The 16,215-nt window shown below is 53.8% G+C and overlaps 1 protein-coding gene across 3 annotated transcripts in view; it reads left to right on the top strand.

The window, feature by feature from the left end:
* LOC144935885 (collagen alpha-1(XIV) chain-like) overlaps positions 1 to 16,215 on the top strand; it is a 102,150-nt gene that overhangs the window by 44,191 nt on the left and 41,744 nt on the right. For all 3 annotated transcript variants that reach the window (XM_078862736.1, XM_078862737.1, XM_078862734.1), the window contains exons 19-26: positions 1,873 to 2,024; positions 8,944 to 9,076; positions 10,432 to 10,574; positions 12,043 to 12,172; positions 13,009 to 13,148; positions 13,848 to 13,980; positions 14,118 to 14,165; positions 14,713 to 14,855. In XM_078862736.1, coding sequence (XP_078718862.1) covers positions 1,873 to 2,024; positions 8,944 to 9,076; positions 10,432 to 10,574; positions 12,043 to 12,172; positions 13,009 to 13,148; positions 13,848 to 13,980; positions 14,118 to 14,165; positions 14,713 to 14,855 — 1,022 coding nt within the window. The remainder of the gene's footprint in view (positions 1 to 1,872; positions 2,025 to 8,943; positions 9,077 to 10,431; positions 10,575 to 12,042; positions 12,173 to 13,008; positions 13,149 to 13,847; positions 13,981 to 14,117; positions 14,166 to 14,712; positions 14,856 to 16,215) is intronic.

Here is a 16,215-nt window from a genome sequence, read left to right as displayed (position 1 = left end):
AGATCCGCTGGGAATGCCGCAGTCGCTGCTGCTGCTGCTGCTCCCATTGCTGCTGCTGCTGCTGCTGTTTCTGCTCCTGCTGCGCCTGTTGCTGCTGCTGTTTCTACTCCTGCTGCTGCAGCTGCTGCTGGTGTTTCTGCTCCTGCTGCTACTGTTTCTGCTCCTGCTGCTGTTTCTGCTCCTGCTGCTGCTCCTGCTGCTGCTGCTGCTGCTGTTTCTGCTCCTGCTGCTGTTTCTGCTCCTGCTGCTGCTCCTGCTGCTGCTGCTGCTGCTGCTGCTGTTTCTGCTCCTGCTGCTGTTTCTGCTCCTGCTGCTGCTCCTGCTGCTGCTGTTTCTACTCCTGCTGCTGCAGCTGCTCCTGCTGCTGCTCCTGCTGCTGCTGCTCCTGCTGCTGTTTCTACTCCTGCTGCTGCAGCTGCTCCTGCTGCTGCTCCTGCTGCTGCTGCTCCTGCTGCTGTTTCTGCTCCTGCTGCTGCAGCTGCTGCTGCTGGTGTTTCTGCTCCTGCTGCTACTCTTGCTGCTCCTGCTGCTGTTTCTACTCCTGTTGTTGTTTCTACTCCTGCTGCTGCTGCTCCTGCTGCTGCTCCTGCTGCTGCTGCTGCTCCTGCTGCTGCTGCTCCTGCTGCTGTTTCTGCTCCTGCTGCTGTTTCTACTCCTGCTGCTGCAGCTGCTCCTGCTGCTGCTCCTGCTGCTGCAACTTCTGCTGCTGCTGTGTTGCTGCTGCTCTTGCTGCTGTGCTGCTGTAGATGAACAGTTGGCCGTGGTGGTGGTGTGAGATGTGATGGTCGGTGACACGCGTGAGTGAGTGAGTGCACTGCGCCACGAACCCGGCGACACGAGTTCGATTCCCGCTCACGGCCACCACCGCCAGTGACGGTTATCTGATCTGGGCCTGCACCTCCCCCATGTCGACTCGCCCTCAAATGAGTACCTGATGCTGTGTGTAGTAAACACCGCTACTAGGGAGACAAAGGCGGCCGGGCGTGGTGCTGGCCACCCACCCCCTCTCGTGCCCTGCCGGCCTTCGTAGTTGTTCACGGTGACCGTTTGTCATTTCACAGTGAATGTCTCATTGTTGAGGATTTTTTTCAGATGTTTAATTTCATTTAGTTTCCACCCCCCACCCGCCTCGCCCCCCATGTCTTTTACAATCCACAAGCGCTTGCTTTGTTGTTGAGAACCGCGGCGCGTTTGTGCGTGGAGAGCGACGGGGAATTCCATTTGGCACAGCGGATTTGTATCTCCAGTGAAGGCTCGGCGTCTCCCTTCACCGACTGCAGAGCCCGTGCTGTGCATCCTCGCCATCAGTCAGTGTCTATCTGCTGCTGGACCAAGGCCGTTGCTTCTGTGCGTCTCTCGCCCCCGGTGCGGGAGCTGACCCCGTGGCTCCGTCTCCGCTGCAGGACACCCTCCTCGGACGCATGTCTGGCCACTCTTGTCGCCGGTCATTGCCCAGCCTAGCGACGTGTCCTGTCCCAGGACGCCACGGTGGCTTGGAAATGTTAACTGCCTCGCCTGGTATGCAGGAGATCGTGGGTTCGATCCTGACCCTGAAGCCATGCACATTGTCCTAGCTGTCACGTGGATTTTTTCCTCCGGGTACTCCGCTTTTTCCCCTCCACATTTAGAATCAACAACGTGCGTCTCGAGTTATTTAGCCGCGGCAAATGTCCACACGGTGATAAGCCACTTCGTTGACCTATCATTTGTGATAGCCAGGTCGCTTCTGAAAAAGAGCTATATATTAGCTCAGCGGGTCTTACCTGCTCAAATAAATATATTGTTGAGTTCTGTAAGAGTTTAGTTGAGTATCTCTGACCTGTGTTTGTTCCCCACCCCCCCTGTGCCCCACCTCCCACGTGCGTGTGGCAGCGTCCCTGGGCTCGTCCATTCCCGAGCTGCGCGTGCACGACGTGACGGCGAGCAGCATGCGCGTGAAGTGGGAGGAGGCCGAGGGCGCCACGGGCTACACGCTCACCTACGCCCCCGTCGGCAGCGGCGAGGACGAGGACGGCGACAAGGAGGTGCGTCCGTCTGTCGCTCGCGTCTGCCCGGATAAAAGGCCGGATTTTTCGTCTTCCCCGTCTGCCCGCTCGCGCGCTCTTTCTTTCTCTCTCTCTCTCTGTCATTCTGGGAGGGCATCGCAGCATCCGAAGACTAAAGATTCCTCTCTGTTCTATGTCTGTGTTCTTCGCACATTATTTAGAGGAGGGGGGTTCCTGAAGACGACCGCTTGTGTTGCGATCGAAGCGTCGTGATATTTGTATTCTTTTTTATTCACTTTATTTTCATTATTATTATTTTATTGTTATTATTTATTTATTTTCTATCTACGTGACTTTACTGGAAGAACCATAGCATATGAATTCCTGTAGTTTTAAGTCAAAATGTAAGACATCATCAGTGAGAGGGCCGCCACACCGCCCGCAAGGGGCGTTTTCACCCTTTGTTGTACTGCCGGGGGCTGCACTGAAGCCCACCAGGGGCCGCTAGTGGCACGCGGGCCTTGCAATGACGAACACTGCTCTCTGTGCTACGAAGAAGGGCCGTTGCGTAAAACGTCACCAGAAACTGATCCCATTATTTACTTATGTATTACTTTTATTTCATTAGGCAGTATTGTTGATGAGGGTTGATGAGTTTGTTTTAGTTTTCAATTCGAGAGGAAAGAAATATGTAACGATGGGTGACGTTTCGGGGGCAGTGTCCCTTGTCCACAGCACGTAGACGGAGGGGCCAGGGAGATGGAGCGGATTAGCGTTGAGCGCTGTGCACGGCACTGCTCTCACCATGTGGGGTAGAGGGGTAGGGGTCGGGGGGCCCCAGGGGTCTGAGGCACGGACACAAATCACGAGCGAGGCTCCGCGGCCGCCACCACCGCTGTGTGCCAACTCGTTGTGCAATCCCAGGACGCCCGGCATCGTGCCTCCCCCTAAATCATCCTCTCTTCACCCGATCTTATGAGATGGTGCACACTGAGCACGATAGAAGCCTGGCGACTGCTCGCATGAGATACTGCCTTGGAGCGCGATGCTTTTTCACAAGTTGACAAAGGGATGGCAGTACAATGGACTCTAGAATTGTGTCTGTGCTGAACTTGGAGCATTACCCCCCCCACCTCTGTCCTACGTGTGGTGGCTTCTTGTCCGGGTTCTCCGGTTTCCTGCCAACGCGAAGCCAAGTCGTCACCAATGGGATTGGCCAAACATCATCCCCAATGTAGCCGGACCCTCCCAATGAGATGGCCTCGAGACTCCGCGAGGCCCTGCTGAGGGAATTACGAAGCGAGCGTTGTGTGTGTGTGTGGGGGGGGGGGGGTGGTGGAGTGGGGGGGGGACCCAGGAGACCGTGCGAGCCGTCTGCGTCTCATTACAGCGGCCGTTTTTGGCACTGTGGCCCGGACAGGGGCCACACATGTGGCGAGTTCTCGTGTGGCCAGGCTCGGATCGTCGATTCGCAACGGCACCGATGAAAAATGACAAAAGAAAAAACGTAGACCAACACTTTTTTTTTCTGGCAGTAATGAAAATGAATGGAACTTCAAAAATAAAATCAACTATCTCTGGTTTGGCAAGTCTCCTGTCAGGGTGCGCGAGCGGCAACGTTATCTTTCAGCTTCTCTCGTGGAAAGCGGAGCCTGGGAAAAAGTTTGCCCTTCGTAGGCAGTGCTGTTGATGAAACCGTCGAGTTTAGTTGAGAGTAGGCCAAACCCGGACGGGTTTCTGATTTCTCAGTCCTACCAGGCGAGGGAGATAACATCTCTGCACGACGGTGAACTTTGTGTTCGGCAACGCCGCTCGCAGGTTCTGGCCGGGGGGGGGGGGGTTCCAAGGCTCGGCGCTGCTCCAAGATTCTGCACTCCACATGTCCTATATATGGTGGCCAGAGGCAAGACTTTTGCGGCAGTGACCAATGGTGATGATACTGTGCCGATGAGTCCTATTAAGGACAAAACCGGTCCACGGTTTGTCTATCCACTGCGTCACTGCAGCTGCTGTCAGTTTGCCTGAAGACGAACGGACCACAATGCACTTCTTCAGGAAATGCTGATGGGGCTTTTTTGTGTAGTGCGTTATGCAGTTTTGTGACTTGTATAAAACTTGCAGTCTGGGGTTTGAAGTTATTTGTCAAGTTCACTGTGTGGCAGCTGTCACTGAGCTATGCAGCTCTTTTTCAGCAGCGACCTGGCCACAAATGATAGGTGGCTCGTCATAAAATTGGACATTTACAGCAGCCAATACAATCTACGATATAATCGACCAAAAGCAGATTTTCAATGAAGTTAGGAGAAATAATATGAAGTAAAATAGATGATTTACGAACGTCTCCGCAAAATGAGAACCCGGTGCAAGGAGGGGGGGCACGTGCAGCGTGGAGATGGAGCGCCGAAATCAGCTGTTTGCGCGGATAATCACCAGAAGCGTGAGCGATGGCGACATCTGGTGGCGTAGGCCGTCGTCCAGCAGTGCGACTGATCGCGACCGATAATGAGAGATGTGGATGGTGAGGTTGTTTTTAATTATTGTGCATTTATTTTTTCCTCCGATTTTTTTTTTGTTGTAAATTGCATTTTTTTTTTATATAATTGTGATTTTTTTTTTCTACGAGAGCTGGGAGTATTCTTGCGAAGGAAATATAATCCGACAGTTGGACGCAAGGGGCAAGAAATCCGCGCTTTTTCTTTCGACGCAAGGACATTCCCCCAATAAAGTCAAATTGCCCACTGTTTATTTTTCTTGTGTCGATCTCCTCAACTCGATGGCGCCGTATCCCTGGAAGGCCCCAGTGGACCCGTTCGCTGGCGTGCCGACCCACACAATTCCACCTGCTGCCTGCAATCACGCAATTCAATTAACGGGAGATTATTTTTTAACATAGATATATTTTTTTAAGAAACTTAGTCACTCAGCCACGTCTCCCCCCCCCCTCCTCTTCCTTCCTGGGTGGTTCCATCACGCGAGTTTTGAAGCTTTACTAGGAAAGAGGAAAACACGACGGGCTTAATAGTGTCGGACAGATGCACGGCGTGGGCGCGTGGATGCTTCCGTCACGGTTGGTTCAGGTGGAGAGAGTCGCCCCTGCCTTTTGTGAACGTGACGAAAGTGTACTCTGTTCATCGCTTATTGCGCTTTGTTTACCCAGGAGAGCTTCACCGGGGGGCCCTGTCCAGGCTTTTTGCAGGAGGGTAACGATGTTGCTACGTGCCCGTGTGTAATCACAATTGAGTAAGTTGTTTGGCCAACATCGGTTATTACGTAATGTTCTGTTTTTGCAATGGGAGAAAGGTGGAGAACTCAGAGGTTTTCTATGCAAAACGGGGGGAGAAATGTACAAACTTCACACCCGAGTCGGGAATCGAACCCAGGCCCCTTCTTGCTGTGAGACGCAATGGTTACCACTGCATCCAACCGAGTTGAACCCTCGACTGGAATGGATTCGGTCTCTGCTGACTGCACACCGATGCTGTGCGGATAGTCCCCGCGTATTCCCGTGAAGGGAGCATAACCGGCGCCACTGCCCTTTAACCTTTTGCACAGGAGGAATGTACGCCGCACACCAAGCGACTCCTGGTGCCACCAGATGGATTCCCACACTAAAACGGGCAACTTTGGTGTCTTCTCTGTTGTTGCCCAAACGCCACGCTAGTAGCACAAGCAAACTTGAGTCGTAGGACCATTTCAGGAAGGCCCTGCGTTGGGAAGACAAAGGCGGCCGGGCATGACGCTGGCCATCCACGCCCTCGCGTGCGGTGCCGGCCTTAATAGGTGCTCGCTAACAGCAACTTGCTCCTACGGTCTGCTAACGACAATATGGGTGATATCATTCGACGTCTGATGTGTGTGTGTGTACAGACAACAAAGCTCCATTTTCCCAGAACTGGATTAAACGCACATGTTTAAAAAAAAAAAATAATTTAGAGAGTGGGACAAAGCCCAGCGAAGCATCTGCGTTTGACATTGGGATGCGGCAGCTCTCCTCTGGCTGCCACTCGGAGGCAGGGCCTCGCTTCGCAGCTGCTAATTACGCCCGCTCGAGCCTGCCGCGGGACGAGCCGCCTGCACTGCGGGGGGTCGTGGCCTCTCTCACACGCACCGAGACGAAGATCCCTCCCTCGCGCAGCCTCGAACACACTTGTTGGGGGCACGTGCCCGTTAGCAAGCGCCCTGCTGGAGGCCGGCACTGCGTACCGGTGGGGGTCGTGGGGCCAAACACCACGTCGGGCCACCTTTGTCTCCACAGTCTCGATGATTACGCACTGTCACCAGATATTAAATTTTGAGGCTGAGTCGACCTAGGGGAGGCCCAGGAACGGTTCAAATAACCGGCACTTTGTCGTGAGCGAGAATGGAACTCGGGTCGCTGGGTTGATAACTGCATTACCATTGCTCCCCTTTACATACAAGTACGACACAAGACAGATATCCTCCGTCTCACCTAAATAGGCTGTAGGGGCAAGTGCTGTTAGCGAGCTGCAGTTATGAAGGTGGGCACGGCACACGTGGGGGTGGGTGGCCAGCATATACAATTACAAAGACAAAGTTCCCCACTATAGCCTTAACAGACTCTTGGGGAAAGTGCTGTTAGCGAGCAGCACCCACGAAGGCCGGCACAGCACACGAGGTGGGGTGGATGGCCGCGATTGGCTGTGTACGGCGCGAAAGAAGTTCAACATACATACATACATGCCACGTGTGCGCACACTCTCTCTCAACCCAGTACTCTCATTTCTCCACTCGCTCGCGTGTCGGTGCGCGTCTCACGGGGGTTTCCTTCTCGGCGGCGGGAAACGTGCGCTCAGCGCGTGCTCATTCGCGAGCAATTATCTCCACCGTCAATTTTAATGAAGGGAAATGAAAAGGATTCCCTACAGGTCCCGCCCGCCACGGAGAAGGAGCGACGAGATGAGCTCATGCACGGAACCCCAATTGATTGTGGCATAGCAGGGCCCTCGTGGGGAGGCCTCCATCCATCTGTGGATAGATGATGGCTGATGATGGCTGATGGAGATGGGATTACCAGATAAATCAACGGAGCAGTTGAATTCGTGCAACCAAAAAAAGAGGCTTTGGCGGAACCACCGTGCAGAGATGGAGCGATTGGATCTGCTGTGCGGGGATGGAGCGACCGGATCCGCTGCGCGCGCTGGAGGCAGAGGGATTGGGCGCATCAGACGATCGTGAGAGACATCCATTCAGCAGCAGATCATGGCCGATGACGCCAATGAAACATTTTCGGCTACCCGCCTAAAAAAAATTGCGTTGTCATCTTCTATTGTGCTGTGATTCACACACTGCGCTGTGATTGACGCTGCTAAACGGGCGCCCCATCACTCACCATGAGCCCATCGCCACCGTCGTCGTTAGTGTCGTCATCGTGAATGCCACTTTTCGCAGAAATTAATAAAACGTTCCTTTTCTGCTCTTGGTTAAAGTGGTCGCTGCTACACCGCGGAAACACCGTTATTTCATCAAACGTTGACGTGCCGTACGCTTCGTGTTTGTCGGCAGGCCCTGAGGCCCTGGTGGAAAAATCCAGAATTCCTTCATCGGGTGAAGCGTGTGGTTGTATGGAGATGGAACGAATAATGGATTACAGTCGACTCTGTAGACACCTGCGAAGACCGACCGTGAGATGATGGCGGCTGCGGCTTGGGAAGGCCCTAATCCAGCAGCGGATAGATGGTGGCTGATGATGGATGAGCGATTCGGGGTGTAGACGTAGAACGCGTTGGACTGGTGAAGTGAAGGAAGATGTTGGATGTCGGGGGGGGGGGGGTCTAGGAGGAGTTAAGGAGGGGGGGGTGTGGGGGGATGGATTGGTGAGATTGGGGCAGCAATTGAAGAGGGAATTCATTCAGAGCCATAATCAATCAATCAACGTCTTTCTTGCTATAGCACTGTTTCGTGTAAAAGATGCAATTCAAAGTGCTGTACAGGTAAAAGAAAACATTATTAAAAGACTAAATCGCAAGAACAATAGAACAATTTCCATACAAAGCTAAATTACATTTTAATAATTGCTATCAGAGTTGCTTCTTTTTGTTTGCTTTATTGACTACTTGTGTTGTGGTCATTGCAAACATGATGCCTTGAATAAAGGTGTCAGTTTTGTACCAGTTAAAAGGGTAAAAACCTACCATTATATTTTGCCACTGGTAAAAGAGATCTCATAGTGTAAATGTTTACCCCGAACTCTCAATACTCTGATATTGCACTGTTTTTGAGTTGTACGCCTTCTGGTGTCATCTGGCCCTACACCAATGGGGACTAGGCTCTAAAGAAAGCCGTCTCGGGTGTGGGCCAATCAACTTCAAGGACAGTGCATATTATTATCCTTATCAGAGTTGATTCTTTTTGTTTGCTTTATTGACTACTTGTGTTGTGGTCATTGCAAACATGATGCCTTGAATAAAGGTGTCAGTTTTGTACCAGTTAAAAGGGTAAAAACCTACCATTATGCTAGTGAAGGCATATAGAAGAATAACACAAAAGTATTTTAAATAAAAGCACGTTTTGAAAGTTAGTTTTTAGATTAAACTTAAACATTGCTTAATGATTGTGAAGCCCCAAAATCCCCAGGCAGGCTGCTCCACAGGCGAGGACACTGAAGGTCATCTTCTCCGTCAGTTTTGGTCCCGTCCCTTGTGACGACTTAACGACCGGAGCCGGAGCGTCTGAAGGATCTTGTTGGTTCATATCTTAAACGCATCGAAGACATGTTTGTTGGTGCCAAACCATTCAACGATTTAAAAACCAATAAAATAATTTTAAAATCGGTGTTACGTGGGTGCTCGGAGCCATCGTCGAAGCCGGCTGTTGCCGTGACCCACAGGTCGACGTCGAAAAACTGAATTTCTATTCCCAATTTGCTCTCACCTGACTGGTGATCTTACCCATCGCCCCGTCGCTGTGTCCTCCTGCCCCTCTCGCCATCCCAACGCAGGAGAAGCTGGGCCCGGAGGTGACGGACTTCCTGCTGGACGGGCTAGAGGCATCGACGGAGTACGTGGTGACGCTGTACGCCATGTACGACGACGACGAGATCAGCGAGCCGCTCACCGTGCAGGAGACCACTCGTGCGTAGAGACCGCACCGCATGACACACGCAACGCACCCACTGCACACACCGCACACACCACACATACCATACTCACCACACACACCGCACACACCGCACACACCACACACACCACACACACACCGCACACACCGCACACACCGCACACACCGCACACACCGCACACACCACACACACCACACACACACCACACACACCGCACACACCGCACACACCACACATCAACACAAAACACACACACACCACACACACACCACACACACACCACACACACCGCACACACCACACACAGCACACACCACACTCACCACACTCACCACAAACAAACACACCACACACACCGTGCACACCACACACACCATACACACCGCACACACCACATACTCCACACACACCACACACACCGCACATACCACACAAACCGCACACACCACACACACCACACAAACCGCACGACACACACACCGCACACACCACACACACACCGCACACACACCACTCACACCGCACACACCGCACACACCGCACAAACCACTCACACCGCACACACCACACACACTACTCACACCGCACACCTCAAAAAACCACTCACACCGCACATCCCGCACACACCGCACACACCGCACACGCTACACACACACCACACACACCACACGCAGCACATACACCGAACAGCCCGGGGCAGACCAGCAACACTGATTTCATAATCATAATTATAATGAGAAGATTACATGCATCATAATCATTATTATTACGCCCTTAGAGGATGCTGCCATCACGTAACGGTCAGCAGACTGCACTCGCAGTCCAGAGGCAGCCGGTTCTATCCGATCTCCCTGGCGAGATGTTAACTACCTTGCCTGGTGTGCAGGAGGTCGTGGGTTTGATCCCGAACCACGACGCATGTTGTATACTTGGAGTTTGTATGTCTCTCTCCCCGTGGTTGTGTGGATTTTCCTTCAGGGTCCTCCCGGTTTTTCCCTCCATTTAGAATCGACGTGCATTGAAAGTATTTGGCTGCGAAGAATTTCCACACGATAAGCCACTTAGTTGAGCAATTATTTCTGATAGCCAGGTCGATTGTGAAAAAAATCTCTATAGCTCAGTGGGACCTTGCCTGGTAAAATAAAAATAGTAAAAAAATCTGTTTAAATCTTAAGATTTCTTGACCGGTGGCCACACAGTGAACTTGATAAATAACTAACTTCCAAACCCCGAATTTCTTAAATAGCCCAACCTCGCACGGCCGGTGCCTCTGCTCGGGCCGGCATTCCAAACGGGTTCACCGTGGTCAGTCGGGGCCGGTGGCACTGCGGCACAGCGTGAGCCGGTGGTGATGCCGTGTCGCCGCAGTGCCGCTGCACTCTCCGGCCGGGGGCGTGCGGATCTCGGAGGTGACGCACAACAGCATGCGCGTGGCCTGGGACGCGCCGTCGACCCGCGTCAAGAAGTACCGCATGCTGTACGAGCAGGAGGACGGCACTGGCGCCATCGAGGTACCGGCCGCGTCCGGCCTCCCGCCGCGGTGCTCGGGGTGGCTCCAGTGAGCGGGGCGGTCCAATGCGCCGCAGTCAGTACCGCTCGACGTTGCTAAACAATATTCTTGGGTTTTTTCGGTAAAGTCACGTAGGTAAAAAAATTTAATTAATAAAAGTAAAATAAAAATAAAATAAAAATCACGACGTTTCGGAGGCAACACAAGCTTCCGTCTTCAGGTGGAACCGTCACTTCATTGATAGCTGTATACAGCTATCGTGCTGAAGACGGAAGCTTGTGTTGCCTCCGAAACGTCGTGATTTTTATTTTATTTTTATTTTACTTTTAATCATTTTAATTTTTTACCTACGTGACTTTACCGAAAAAACCTAAGCATATGAATCCTTGCAGTCACGAAAGCTTCAAATCTAGAATTAGTTGCTAAACAACTTTAGCGGTAGCGATTTGTATATACACTGAAGAAAAACTCACTATGTTGGTCAATAACACTGTGTGTTTGGGGCCTTAATAGGACGTTTCGGGCAATGGCCCTCCTTCGTAGCACATGTAGGCAGATGCGTACGTTGATGTGCTATGAAGAATGTCACCTTTGCCGGGAATTTCACCTTTGTTTTGGACGAGCGTGTTGAGTTGTTGTTGTTGTTGTTGGCTGTGCTTGTGCACCACTTCCATCGCAGCAGCAGCCATCACCAACATAAATTGTAAGATGTTGTTAATACGGCTAATCCGAATTAATTACTTGATAACGAGATGTTAACTACCTCGTCTGGTTTACAGGAGGTCGTGGGTTTGATGCCCACGCTGTATATTTGGAGTTTGTGTGTCTCTGTCTCCCTGTGGTCGCGTGGATTTTTCTTCGCTTCTTCCAGTTTATCGCTCCACATTGAGAAACATGCGTTTGGAGTATTTGGCTGCTAAAAAATTCCACACGGTGATAAGCCACTTCATTGAGCTATCATTTGTGGCGAGGTCGCTTCTGAAAATAGCTATATAGCTCAGTGGGCCTTACCTGGTTAAATAAAAATTGTAGTTTTGTATTTTACACGGTTATCTCACGATTCACTGTCTTTGGCCATATTAAGACATTGGCACCGCCAACGCGATGTCACCACGACCACCACCTCAGGTGTCCCCTGTGGGGCCCGAGGTGACCCAGCCACCTGGCCTGCAAGCGGGCGGGCGGGCGCTAAGCCCTCCCGCTTATCAGAGGCGACGATCGCTGCTGTAGGTATCCGTGGGTGAAGCCCTGTCAACTTGGAAAATTTGGACCACCAGCAATGTGATGGCTCACGGGATCTTTAACGGAGTGTGTCTGTGTGCGGTTATCGCATGCAGACGCAGTGATAACCAGGGCAGCACCGCAGCAGTAACCAAGGTTGTGCTGCAGCGGTAACCAGGTCCGACCATGTGGGTCGGCAAATTTGCGGAGCGCCGTCGGCATGGTGTGCACCGTGCGTTGTGGCGCAGGAGGACATCCGGGCCAACGTGACGTCGGCCGTGCTCAAGGGGCTCAAGTCGAACACCGCCTACCTCGTCACCGTCTTTTCCGTGTCCGAGGACGGCCAGTCGGAGCCGCTGAGCGGCCGCGGCACGACACGTACGCCACAACGGCGCTGCCACCGCCACCACTACCACCACCACCAATGCCACCACTACCGCCGCCACTTCTACCATCACTACCACCACCACTACCACTGCCAGTATCGCCACTTCCACCACTGCCATCACCGCCGCTGCCACCACCACCAATGCCACCACTACCGCTGCCACTTCCACCACTACCGCCGCCACTGCCACCATCACTACCTCCACCACTACCACCGCCAGTACCGCCACTTCCACCACTGCCATCACCACCACCGCCGCTACCACCGCCACTTTCCTTATCGGCCTCCGTCTATCTTTGTGCTGCTCACTTTGTCCAGCATTGCAGCCGATATTTGTTTTCATCTTGAATTTAGCAACTGTCCGCTGGCCGGATGGCCCTGGAAAAGGAGCTGCACATCTCTGTTCATATCCACAACCATTGTCTTGGCGTGCACTGCCTCTCTTTCCCCTTTGACCATGTCCCGTCCTCTATGTCCTCCTGTCGTCATCTCCCACACTTTATCTCTCCGTCCCTATCTCGACGTCTCCTTCACCATGTGCATTCATGTCCGTCCATAAATCCGTCCACCCATCCACGCATCCATCTGCCCATCCACCATCTTCTCCTCCCGCGCCTTGTTTTTCCACACGTCAAGCCTACCCACCCATCCACGCGTCCGTCCGTGCCTCCTGCCACCAACCTCCCCGCCACCTCTGCTCCTTGCTCTCCATTGCCCGCTCCTCGCTCCCTGCTCCCCGCACTCCCTGCTCCCCGCTCCGCGCTTTCCGCTCCACGCTCCCCGCACTCCCCGCTCTCCACTCCCCGCACCCCGTTGCCTCTGCCAGTGAAGAACCCGACTCCGCAGTCCCTGCGCTTCTCCGACGTGGGAGAGAAGAGCGTTCGCGTCTCTTGGGACGCGGCGGCGCCCGACGTCACCATGTACCGCGTTCGCTTCACCGCGTCGCCCTCGGACCGCACCCAGGAGGTGAGTGGTGCCGGGGTCATGGACAAAACAAAACAATTCGGGAATTTATCCTCCCTGCCCCCCACTCCCCCAATTCCTTCGCCACGAAACTCAACACGAACCCGACTGCTGCCGCCAGAGTTGGGACGCGGCGCCAGACGTGCTCCCGGCTCGCGGAGCGAAACGTCGGGCATCGTGCCCTGAACGGCACACGGCAATGAGCCGATAGCGCGTCGGAGAGCTGCGACAGCCACGCAACCCGCTTGGGGAAGCCTTTGTCCAGCAGCGGATAGATCAAGGCTGAGGCTGCTGCTGATGATGACGGCAGCTGGCGATCGAGGGAGCGGTAGTGTAGCTTTTCGCGTGCCACACCATGAACCCAGTGACGCGAGTCCGATTCCCGCTCACGGACGACGACGCCAGTGACGATTATCTGAACCAGTCCTGGGCGCCTCCCTTCGGTCGACTCGCACAAGGTTGGCAGATGAAGAAGATCGCCTCCCCTAGGTCGACTCGGCCTCAAATAAGTACCCGGTGCGATGCGTAAACACCGCCGCTGGGAAGACACCGGCGGCTGGGGCGTGGTACCGACCGCCCGCCCCCTCGTGTGCCGTGCTAGCCGCTACAGGCACTGCTCGCTCACAGCACTCGTCGCTTGCCCCATACACTCTGTGCGGCCTAACCGTCGGGGTGATGATTTTTGTCTTCTTTCACGGTCAGCTGGTGCTGGGTGGGGACCAGACGTCGGTGCTGCTGGAGAAGCTGCTGCCCCAGACGCCGTACGAGGTCACCGTGGCGGCGGTGCACGCCGACGAGGCCGAAAGCAGTCCGCTATCGGGGCGTGTCACCACCGGTAACGAGACCGCCCCCCCCCCCCCCGTCCGCATTCCCCACCTCTCGTCGTCGCAGAAAGACGGCGAAACGGAAAACTTGGTGGGCGGGAATTCGGGAATTGTTGACCAACCGTGTTGTCGCGTTTGTCCCTCGCAGGAGACAAGTCGTCTGTGCTCACATACACGTCCGCTCCCCGCGTTCCAGGTAAGAAGAACCCTCGCCACCCCCTCCTCCCCCCACCCTCCCCCCCGCCCCCGTGATCGTAATCAGATGGCACGGTCCAGTCCCCGATGGAGATGGTCAAAGCCTCAACTGTTCGTGCCGGATTTGCTTGGGGGGCGAATATCGTCTCGGGGAGTTTTTGCCACTCGTTCCACGCAGCCGAATCGCTCTGAAGGTGCCTGATCCCTTGGGATCTCGGATGCTCAGCAGGCTTTAGCCTGGCTAGCTCTCTGATGGGAGACTGTCTGGGAACAGCAAGGTGGATGTGGGCTTAAAGGAAAGAGTGGCTGAGATTTGGTAATATAGCAATGCATTATCAGACTCGTTCCGATAAGCCAGTCGTGGAAATTCCACATTTCTGTGGTGTGTTGGGTGGTGGCGGGTGTTAAGGGAAATTATAAAGGTCACAAAGGAGGACTGGAGAGACCAGGGCAGGGTGTCCTTGATTGTCACAAGAGTGACCCTGGCTGGATTTCCACCAATACCCACCCCTCCCCCCAATCCTCCCCCCCCCCCCCCCCGTGGGCAGGTGGGCCCCAGGGGCCCCGGAACATGGTGTTCTCGGACGAGACGACGATGAGCATCGAGGTGACGTGGGAGCCGGCGGAGGGCCCCGTGACCTCCTACCGCGTCACGTACGAGCCCACGCGGCGCACGCAGCGCGAGGAGATGGTGAGCGCTCCACCGGCATCTCACTTGCTCGCCCGCCCGCCCGCCTGGTGATGTCATCGTCGACATCACCAGCTGCTGCCACTGTCTCTCGCCAGCAGTGATAATTATGATGATGATGATATTGCACTTTGTTTAAACGTTCAAACGTAGTTCCAGAATGACCAGGCATTATTCTTCTCCTGCTTCATGAATGCATTCCCATGCCATGTCGGTCGTTTTGTGACCATACTTCACCACCCTGGTCAGTGCCGGTTGACGAAGGCGTCCCCAGGTTTCCGGGTTCACAGCGCAGCACGCTAACCACTGTGCCACCACTCCAACGACCTTACAAATCTCGGGACCTTAAAGTTGTGTGACGCTGCTGCTGCTACTGCAGTGCTTAGCACACTACACTCTCACCTTGTTTACCTGAAATCAACCACGGGCCAACCGGCCACGGCTGACATCAGAGGCGTGCGATATCTGAAAGCGGTCCTGGCTAATCCCCTTAACAAACGCACGTGCTGATCATCGTGGCGAAGTATGGTCAAACAGCCTCCACGACCGACATGATTACACGTAGGGGTGGCGGGGGGGAGGGGGTGGGTCCATCATCCAGCAGTGGGTAGATCATGGCTCCTCTGAGTGTCGGCGAGCGATTATGTTTTTCCAGCCATGGTATTTCCCCGCTCGTACAGCCCGACTTGCTTTTGGCACCTTTTTTTAATGAAAGGGCAAGATGCATGAGTGGATTTGGCCAAACGTCGCAATGCGGCACCCTCCCGTTGAGTCCGGAGCCTCGGTTTTCCCCAGATGAATGAAGCAGCAACAAAGTAGTTCGGGAAACTCAAAGGACGATAGTATTTTTTCCAAGTGTTGGTCAACTGCATCATTCATCATCACCGTCGCCATGAGTAATTATCCATCATCGTCGTCATCGTCGTTGGGATTGCTGCTGTTGTTATGAGGTCATGGCGAGGGCTGCTGTCCCACTTGCCAGGGCTCCGGGGCCCAAAAGGATTTTTTGATCTCCACTCCGCTGACATTTGTCCTCCCACGCAAATCGTTAGCGGGGAATCGCCCCGCGGAATAAAGAACGAGAGCCATCATTTCTCAACATTCAGATGAGAAATGGTGGGGTGGGGAGGGGTGGTGGCAGTTGGGTGGGAGTGCGGGAGTGTGGGGGGGCGGTGGGTTTTCTTCACGCTCCGTATCGATGGAGGAATACTCTGCCGCGTGTTAAAATTCTAAACGTGAGCGAAAGTGCGTCAGAGGACAGAAATACGCTCGCTCGAGCGTGGCAGAGAAGCTCTGGCTCGGCGAACGTTTGTCCATTTTTTTAGAAACTGTGCGTGTTGCGAAGTTAAAATCTTTCTCACGC

Source organism: Lampetra fluviatilis, chromosome 14 (genome assembly GCF_964198595.1).
Source record: "Lampetra fluviatilis chromosome 14, kcLamFluv1.1, whole genome shotgun sequence".
Classification (NCBI taxonomy): Eukaryota; Metazoa; Chordata; class Hyperoartia; order Petromyzontiformes; family Petromyzontidae; genus Lampetra; species Lampetra fluviatilis.
The sequence above is the reverse complement of the archived record's forward strand: the minus strand, read 5'-3'. Positions and strand labels throughout refer to the sequence as shown.